The 10,317-nt window shown below is 39.8% G+C and overlaps 1 protein-coding gene across 1 annotated transcript in view; it reads right to left on the bottom strand.

The window, feature by feature from the left end:
* Window positions 1–8,251: 8,251 nt before the first annotated feature.
* A2ML1 (alpha-2-macroglobulin like 1) overlaps window positions 8,252–10,317 on the bottom strand; it is a 32,915-nt gene continuing 30,849 nt past the window's right edge. Inside the window, 3 exon segments of the mRNA XM_088025701.1 lie at window positions 8,252–8,292; window positions 8,726–8,828; window positions 10,093–10,161. Of these exon segments, the coding sequence (XP_087881827.1) occupies window positions 8,252–8,292; window positions 8,726–8,828; window positions 10,093–10,161 (213 nt within the window).

Raw genomic sequence — 10,317 nt, 5'->3', positions numbered from 1 at the left:
TTGGAGGCACCTGGCTGGCTCAGTGGGTAGAACATGTGACTCTTGATCTCAGGGTTGTCCCATGTTGTGTGTAGAGATTACTTAAAAAAATAAAATAAAATAAAATCTTTAAAAAAAATGTGAAAGTTGAAACAAGCTTTTAAGTGAAAACATAAGGAAAACATTTTTGTGACCCTAGCACAAAGATTTCTTTTTTTCCCAAATATTTCTTAAATAGAACATAAAAGCACTTACCTGAACTGTATTAAAATTAAGAACCTTTGTTCACCAAAAGACTCTATTGAAAGAGTAAGAATGCAACCCATAAACTGAAAGAAGACATTTGCAATACATATATCTAACAAAGGCCTCTTATTTAAAAAATATAAAGAATTTCAAAAAGAAGACAACCCAATAGAAAAATAGACAAAAGGCTTGAACAGACACTTTGCAAAAAAGGATATCCAACTACAATGGCTAGAATCAGAATGTCAGATTAACAATGATTATTAAGGAGGGTGTGGAGAAGGCAGAACCCTCATACACTGCTGGTGGGAATATAAAAGGGTATAGCCACTTTGGAAAAGAATCTAGCAATTATTCAGATAATTCAACATAGAGCTACCATATGACCCAGTAATTCCACTCCTGGGTATACAACCAAAAGAATTGAAAACATTTAACAATAACTTGTAAATGAGTGTTTATAGTAGTAGTATTCATCATAGCAAAAAGGTAGAAACGACCTAAATATCCATCAATGGACAAATGGATAAACAAAATGTGGTATAGCCGCAGCTAATATCAGACCATATTATCAGGTCATAGAAGTATTATCTGATCATAAAAAGGAATGAAGTGTTGATTCATACTACAACACAGAAAAAATCTGAAAACATTACACTAAATGAAAGAAGCGTCACAAAAGTTCACATTTGGGGCGTCTGGATGGCTCAGTCAGTTAAGCGTCTGACTCTTGATTTCGGCTTAGGTCATGATCTCAGGGTCGTGAGATCAAGCTGCATCAGTCTCCGTACTGGGCTTGGAGCCTGCTTAAGATTCTCTCTCCCTTTCCCTTTGCCCCTCCCCCACCTCTCCCTCTCCCTCTCTCCCTCTAAAAAAAAGGTCACATATTATATGATTACATTCATATGAGAGTTCAGAATATGAAAATTTGTAGATATAGATAGTAGATTAGTGGTTGCTTAGGGCTGGGCAAGGGGAGTAGGGCAGTAAAGGATGATAGGTATGGGGTTTCTTTTGAGATGATGGAAATATTCTAAAGTTGACTGTGGTGATGGTTGTATATATCTGTGAATATACAAAAACCATTGAATTGGACACTTCAAATGGGTGAACTGTAGAGTATAAGAATTATATCTCAATAAAGATGTTTTTTAGGCACATCTGGGTGGCTCAGTTGGTTAAGTGTCCAACTCTTGATTGTGGCTCAGGTTATGATCTCAGGGTCATGGAATGGAGCCCCTCATTGGGCTCTGCACTTGGAGTTTGCCTGTCCCCCTCTCTCTCTGTTCCTCCCCCTGCTAGCACGTGCAAGCCCTCTCTCTCTAAAATAAATAAACAAATAAAATCTTTAAAAAAATAAAGCTGTTTTTTAAAAAAGAGAATATCCAAATGACCAATAAACTTTTTGCAAAGTGCTCAACTTTATTAGTTATCGGGAAACTACAAATTAAAAACCAATGCAATGGCCATACACACCTACTATAGTGGCTAAAATAAACAAGTCAGGAAATACCAAAGTGTTGGCAAAAATGTAAAATAACTGAAATTTTCATACATTGCTGTTGAGAGCGTAAATTGGTTCAAACACTTTGAAAAATAGTTTACTAAAATAAAACATATGTATACCCTCTGACCCTATATATTCCTAGGTATATATCCAATATAAATGCATACAGTATGTTCACCAAAAGACCTGTATGAGACTATTCATAGCAATGCTATTCAAAGTAGCAAAAACTTGAAACTTCCTAATTTCCCACCAATTGTAGAATAGATAAATTGAAGTATACTCATACAGTGGAATACTATGTAGCAATGAGCATGAATGATCTATAACTATACAAAAGAATACCAAGAATAGCTATAAACATACTGTCGAGGGAAATAAGCCAGGAGCAGCCATATATTTTCTTACATTTTTTTTTACAGTAATCTCTATGCCCAACATGGGGTTCGAACTTATGACCCTGAGATCAAGAGTCACATGTTCCACTGACTGAGCCAGCCAGGCACCCCACATTCTTGTTTTTATATGCAAAGAGCACAGGCAAATATAATCTGTGCTCTTAGAAGTTACTGTTGTGGTTACCCTTGGGGGTTGGTGACCAGAATTGGAGAGTGGGCTTCAAGGATGCTGGTAACATTCTAGAATGCTAGTTGCATGGGTGTTTTTAAATTTGTTTTAATTCATTGAACTACATATTTATAATATGTGTACTTTCTATATATGTTTATTATACTTCAGTAAAAAGTTTAGGGGCATTTGGGTGGCTCAGTCAGTTGAGCATTTGACTTCAGCTCAGGTCATGATCTCAGGGTCCTGGGATCAAGCCCTGTGTCAGGCTCCCCGCTCAGCAGGGAATCTGCTTCTCTCCCTCTCTCTCTCTGCCCCTCCCCTGCTCTCTCTCTCTCAAATAAATAAAATCTCTTTTAAAAAGTTAAAAAAGGGGCGCCTGGGTGGCTCAGTTGGTTAAGCGACTACCTTCAGCTCAGGTCATGATCCTGAAGTCCCGGGATCGAGTCCTACATCGGGTTCCCTGCTTGGCGGGGAGTCTGCTTCTCCCTCTGACCCTCCCCTCTCTCATGTGCACGTGCTCTCTCTCTCTCTCTCTCTCTCTCATTCTCTCTCTCAAATAAATAAATAAAATCTTTAAAAAAAATAAAAATAAAAAGGTAAAAAAAAAGTAAGCCATTTATTATTTTCATTACTTATCCAAAATGTCCAAGGACAGGACTGATCTGTGATGTCATCAAGCACCCAAACTCCTTTCTTGTTTCTGCTCTCCCATCTTCAGCATATGGCTTTTATCTGCATGATTGCAAAAGGATGCTCTTCCTCCAGGATTCTTGTCCTTGTTCCAGTCAGGAAGAAGGAATAAGGGCCAAAAGCTTTCCCTTTGTGAGCTTTTGTCATCTCATTCAGAAGGGATTTATTTCCAGAGACTTCCAGTTACCTTTTTTGGCTAAGGACTTAGTGATGTCAAAGACAAAAGGCACCAGACAATTGAGATGTCTCCCCTAATGTAAGTAATTCTGAGATGAGTATTATAGTTGGGTACATTACTGTTCCAAATACAACTGTGCTTTTCCTTAGTAAAGAAGGAGAGAATGGATGATGGAGAGGCATTAGCAGTGTATACTATAAGGCATAAGCACTCAAGGGTCTTACATTCTGGTGGGAAACATGGGGGTATTAACAGAAATGTGAACCCAGTATGGTAAGTCCTCAGTAGGAAGCACAAAGTGCTATGGGAATGGAGAGGAATTCTTGTGGAAGACTTACTTACTAAAGTAGAAAACACACCTTGAAGGCCATACCTTATAGGTAGTCCTCCAGGCAGAAGGATGGAGAGGCTTTGCAAGCAGCATAAAAAGTATATTTCAAAATTATCAGAGAACATAGTAGAAAGAGGGAACTAAATGTAGTTTGGTGTTCCTAAAGAAATAAGGGGAGACCAAAGGTGTATCTAGGAAGCAGATACAAGAAGAACTCTGCTTTCCTCATTCCCCCTTTCTGCCTGGAATGAAATGGAAGCAGGGCATTCATTTCCTTTTGTGAGAGTGTCTCCCCTCCCCTCTCCCATACCAGGAGAACAACCTTTATCACAGGAGATGGAAAGTCAGCATTAACCTTTTTTTTTAAGGTTTTATTGACTGATTTGAGAGAGAGGGTGAGCAAGACAGAGAGAGAAGGAGCAGAGGGAGAGGGAGAAACAGACTCCCTGTTGAGCAGGAAGCCCAACGCAGGACTCGATCCCAGGACCCCAAGATCATGACCTGAGCCAAAAGCAGACACTTAACCTAATGAGCCACCCAGGTGCCCAGTCAGCATTAACTTGTATCTGCACAAGTAAACCTTACTAAAATAACCTTAATCTTCTATTCCTTTCCCCCTATATTTATTTACCTTCCCACAATGTCATTGCCCCTAGAAGTCCAAACCCCTTTTCCTTTGGTAATTTCTCCCACAACAGTATCACCCTTTGTTAAAATGGTGATATAAGCCCCCAGGCCTAACTAACCGATTCTTGGGGTTTTCATTTTTTTCCTGTGAAGTGACTAGGTGCATACAAATAGATCTTTTCTCCTGCTAATCTGTTTTTTGCCAATTTAATTCACAGGTCCCAGACACTCAATATAAGAGATTAGAGGAAAAGGTTTTCCTCTCTTATGTATTCTACAATCTAGAATACTTCTTCCCAGACTCTTCTCTGACTCTCCTGTCTTATACCCAACTAATTACTGACAGTGGTGAGTTTTACCTGAACCCTATGCTTCTAGAAAACAGGCCAGTTAAGAAATACCCCCATTTTCTTTGTTTTCCAAAATCCCATTACCTTTTGTGTTCTGGGTAAATCTGAAGAACCTAAAATCTAAAGAACAGCTAAATCTAAAGAACCACCCTATTCTCAGATATTCCAAAAAAGACCCATCTCTACCCTTCCTCACAACTCCAGTAAGATTCATGCATCTTTGGGTGCCTGGGTGGTTCAGTTGGTTAAGCGACTGCCTTCGGCTCAGGTCATGATCCTGGAGTCCCAGGATCGAGTCCCGCATCGGGCTCCCTGCTCAGAGGGGAGTCTGCTTCTCCCTCTGACCCTCTTTCCTCTCGTGCTCTCTATCTCTCATTCTCTCTCTCTCAAATAAATAAATAAAATCTTAAAAAAAAAAGATTCATGCATCCTTTGTTTTCCTACCTTTATAAAACCTCAGGTCCCTTTCCTTTTCCGAGACATTCTTCATTAACAAACATGTACTCTATTGCAATAGCCTGAATAAAATCATCTCAATTGTCTGGTGCCTTTTGTCTTTGACATCACTAAGTCCTCCTGATGCTATCTCCTCTATGGAGTAACTTCTGTAGATGGCTCCTCTTCGTGCCCACTGTAGCTCCCCAGCCCCTGTCCAGGTTACTGCAGCACTTTCTAGACGGTTTTGAGAACTTCAGCTTTACTCTTCTCTTCATTCTTCATTCTGTTGCTAGAATGATCTTTCTCTTTTTTTTAAGTTTGTTTATTTATTTAAGCAAGCTCTAACCCAATGTGGGGCTCAAACCTACAACCCCGAGATCAAGAGTTGCACGTTCCTCTGACTGAGCCAGCCAGGTGCCCTGCTAGAATGATCTTTCTAAAAAGCAAGTCATGACCTAATTTCTCTCCACTTTCTCAATCTAACTTTTTGACACACACACATACACACAATCCATGAGTGCACTAAACTACTTGGATGAAATACCATGCTTGCTTCTACCTCTTTGTCTTTCATATGCAGCCCACTTTATCCAAACCTGCTTCCTCCTTCATTTTCTGGTGGTTGCTCATCCAGCTCAGGCATCCATTGACCTGGAAAAGCTGTTTTGACCACCCCTTCACCTCAGTCTAGGAAGGTGCCTCTCCTATGTACTCCCAAAGCTTTTTGTACTTCTTCTATCTGCACTTTCCTCCTTTTCTTCCTTCCTTCCCACTCTATATTTTAATGGTTGATTTATTTTCTCCCTCCACCAGTCTGTGAGCAACTTGAGGATACAAACCTCACTTTACTTATCTTCGCATTCCCAGAACTGGTAAAGTACCCGGCATATAATTAATGCAGGTCTTGAGTACTGTAAGTACTATAATACCAAGTGTCCCTTAATCCTTACAACCACCTTGCTTCTCAGATATGCAGAAATGTTTACATTTCAGTAAGTTGAACAATGCATAAATTTTTTCATTTACATCCTTCTGCTAGTGTAGTTGATAATTTAAGTCATAAGATTTCTCATATCTGAAGCCCAAAAGATACAAGAATGTTTCTCTATTCATTTAAAATGTTCTATCCAGATACAACTTAAGTCTTAAGGATCACCATCCCCCTTCATTGCAAAAAAGGGGATGGCTCTGGTAGGAGGTACAGAGCCAAATGTAACAGAGGGTAGAGCGCTCAGGAATGGGAGGAACATTCATGAGTGCCCTCTTTTCTTTAGAGTTCTCTCTATTCTCTTCTTGTGATGCCTGAGGAGTAAGGCAGGTTTGGGGACGACCTCCTTTGGGTATGTTCCCCATCTTCTCTCACTTTGGGAACTCCTAGGAGGTCCAGGGCAGAGTCTAGGGGCGGGGAGACAGGGAATGAATAGTTTTTGCAAGTATGGCCCTGGGCTTAGGGAAATATCTCTACATCATGGACTTACTTTCCCCCTGACTCTTTTGGTCAAAATTTAAAATCCAGAGGAGCAAGATCAGAGAGTGAATATCCAGGGTTAAAAGGTGGGATTACCTAGAAGATCTTCTCTGTTTAAATATCATTCATCTCTTTTTTTCCCCCATACCTTTGCCTCCAGTCCTGTTTCTAAAACAAAACCATTGCTTCCAGAAAGAGTTTACACAACAATAGGTATCCCCTGTAGGAAAAGGCTGGGGGAATCCTGAAGGAGAAAAACAGAGATAGGGAATCCTGGTCAGCTACTCTTCTCGTAATCAATCACTGTTTTGCCCTGCAGTGCTGGCTGGCTGAACACACAGTCAGTCCCTTAATTAGGATTCTCTACTCTGACCCCTCCCTGAATCCGTAATATGATTCTCTGACATGTCTGGGTCAAAAGGTTTAATGAAGAAGCCAAAATGTGAGTTTTGGTTAAAGGATGATCATCATCTTTAAACAGAACCTTTGGTATCCACAGAAATATGCACAGAGCCAAGGACACGGATTTTCTTTTCAAAGAAAAAAAAAATTTTAATCTATTCCCAAAGCCCTAAATTACATCTTTCCTTAGATTTAACCTCCAGGAAGACATTTTTATCTTCCCTGGATCAACCTCTACCTCCATATCCTCTCTGGAGAGTTCCCCTACATGGCTAAACCACATCTCTCCCAATGGTCTTTTCCATGCACTTCCTCCTTTGTGTGATTATTCCTACTCCATTTCCCACAGCCCTTTATTCTAGCACCTATGCATCTGTGAAGTAGTAGAAAGTAGCTGAAGTTCAAGCCTGCTCATCTGTTACTCACTCACTAGTCAGTCAGAGAAATCACATTAGTGGACTGAATGTGGTTTGCTTTAAGAAGCAGAAGAATGCTGTCCAGTAATGTCACAGAGGATTAAATTAGTCTCTTTCCAACTTCTATCCTGGGAGAGGAAAAAAAAAAAAGACATTATACTCAGAAAATCCTCACAAGTATAGAGGAGCCTTTTCTTATTCATTTATTTTTTTAAATTATTTTTTAAAAGTTATCTCTATGCCAATGGTGGGGCTTGAACTCACACCCTGACATCAAGAGCACATGCTCTACCGACTGAGCTGGCCAGGCATGTCCTCATTTTTTCCTATCTAGGAAAAAATCTCACAAATGCACAATAAGATTATTAATAGTGTTATCTCAGGGGAGTAGAATCAGGTAATCTTTACTTTTCCCTTAGTATTTCTATTAAAAAGATGTAGAATGTAAAATTAATTTTAAAAATTCATTAATTTCAATCAGAAAAAAATACAGTTTTTAAAAATCACATAGAGGGGCGCCTGGGTGGCTCAGTTGGTTAAGCATCTGACTCTTGGTTTTGGGTCAGGTCATGATCTCAGGGTCCTGAGATCAAGCCCTGTCAATGGGCTCCACGTGGGCTCAGCAGGGAGTCTGCTTCTCTCTCTCCTTCTGCCCCTCCCCCTACTCATGCTCTGTCTCTCTCTAAAATAAATAAATCTTTAAAATAAAAATAAAAAAATAAAAATCACATAGAAGCCCTCACACAAATGCCACTCTTAACTTTTTCTGGTGTGAACTACGAAGATTATTATTCTTCCTTTCAGAATTTGGGACAAAAAATGGAGGTGCCAGTTTGGCTCAGTCAGTAGAGCATGTGACTCTTGATTTCAGGGTTGTGAGTTTGAGCCCCACGTTGGGTACAGAGTTTACATTAAAAAAAAAAAGTTAAAGACAAGAAAGAAAAGGAAAGCCCACTTTCTATAAAAAATTAGCTTCCAAAAGACAGTAACTCAGAAGGTCCCCTTAACTTTTGAATTCTATCACCCTACCCTAAAACCTCACCCTTACCTCATTCACAGGGGTCAGAGTACTGAACTGTTGCCTGTTCATCTATAAAATGAAATGACATGTATCATTACATTACAGGTCTCATGAATTCAAAGAAAAAATACTTCTTGAAAACTACTGCGTTAGCCCCTTTCAGAAGATCCCTATAGATTATGAGCATATTAAGAATTACAGGAAAGTTCCAAACACTAATACTGTGGTAAATTATTAATCACAGCAAAAATACTCAGAATAGTTAGTCCTTAAAGAACAATGGTCCGTATTGTTCTTTTGGTCTACGGACCACATCTGATAAAATATCCCTAGTGCAGAAGACTTAAGAATGACATATAATTAAATTATCATGTTTTAGGAGATCAAATAATGTAATTATGTTCTATTTGGCTTGGGGAGAAGTATTTGTAAAATTAAGAGCGCTATCATGAAGAAAGAGGCAGAAATATGTTGGGAGACACAGGTAGATCTCAGCCCTAACCTGGGAGGTAGTAGTCATAGACTGTGATGGTTGCTGGTTTCAGGTTAGTGACCAATACACTTTGGCTGATGGTGAAGGTATAGGTCTAAGTCTTCCTACTCAGCTGTGGGGAAGAAAGAAAACATCATATTAAAACTAAAGTGAAAATAGGGGTACCTGGGTGGCTCAGTTGTTAAGCGTCTGCCTTCGGCTCAGGTCATGATCCCAGGGTCCTGGGATTGAGCCCCACATCGAGCTCCCTGCTCAGCGGGAAGCCTGCTTCTCCCTCTCCCACTCCCCCTGCTTGTGTTCCCTCTCTCACTCTATTTCTCTCTGTCAAATAAATAAAATCTTAAAAAAAAAACAACTAAAGTGAAAATAACACTCTCTATGTGGAGGTTAAAAGACTCTTGTCTTGGGGGCGCCTGGGTGGCTCAGTCTGTTAAGCATCTGCCTTCAGCTCAGGTCATGATCCCAGGGTCCTGGAATCGAGCCCCAGGTAGAGGTTCTCCGCTCAGCGAGGAGTTTCCTTCTCTCTCTCCCTCTGCCCCTCCCCCTGCTAATGTTTTCTCTCTCACAAATGAATAAATAAAATCTTTAAAAAATTTCTAATTAAAAAAATGTTTTCTGCTTTTTTTTTATTCAGATGTGACTCCAGTGACTCAAGAAACATTCACAGAAGATCCTAGTAAGCTACCCTTTTTATTTCTGCTTCTCCCTCTGTCCCTCCCCCCAGCTCATGCTCTGTCAAATAAATAAATAAAATCTTAAAAAAAAAAACAAAACCTCCCTTAAAAAAAGAAAAACAAGACTTGTCTTACACAGATTTTCTGAAACCCTTCTACCTGCCCCCCTTCCCATGCCCGTTCTAAAGATCCTGGCTTCTGCTGACTTCCTGACTCTTTCTTAGGATCTTACAGCTCCCTGGCTCTTTGGTAAATTGATCCCTTCTGTTCTTGGTCTCCTCTAACCCATGGTTCCTCCACTAAAGTAACTGAAGTGGCCAAAGAAACAGAAACTTTCATTTTATTTCAACAGTTCTATGCTCCCTATTGGTTTTCTCTCTTCATTGCGGTCTCTGATCAGATAACATCTCCTCAGAGAGGCCTTCCCTGACCACTGTATTTAAAATAGTCACATTCTGGCCTACACATTTTTAAATGACATAGACGGCTCACGCTCCGCATCTCTTAGACAGTACCACCCTGGAGGTGAATAAGAGTATTTTATAGAATACCAGCGTGGAGGTAGAATTCATTTTGTGGTTGTGGACTCATTCTCTCCATTCCCTCATCCCTGTGTGTTTGACACTAGTGTACAGAGATGAGAAGAGAAGTTGCAAAGCTATATAAGCAATCAAGTTCTTAGGTTCACTTCTGAATACCTACATCTTCCAAGTAAATGTTCAGTATGTCAGTTCCAGATTCAACCTTCTTCACCAGAGGTTGTTGCAGAAGCTGAATAAAAAAAGGGGAAAATAAAACGGACTAAGATCCAGCCTTCCCTATCCCCTAGGGTAATATTCCAAAGTTCTTTCATGATCAAGGAAATAATATATACTGTAGAAAAGGTAAGAAAAAGGGCCAAGATTATTCCAGTTTCCGTTTTATGTA

This window comes from Eumetopias jubatus, unplaced genomic scaffold (assembly GCF_037043125.1).
Source record: "Eumetopias jubatus isolate StellerSeaLion01/CBP00866 unplaced genomic scaffold, mEumJub1_p1.0 scaffold_8, whole genome shotgun sequence".
Taxonomy (NCBI): Eukaryota; Metazoa; Chordata; class Mammalia; order Carnivora; family Otariidae; genus Eumetopias; species Eumetopias jubatus.
Note: the sequence above shows the minus strand (reverse complement) of the source record. Positions and strands in the feature narration are given on the sequence as shown.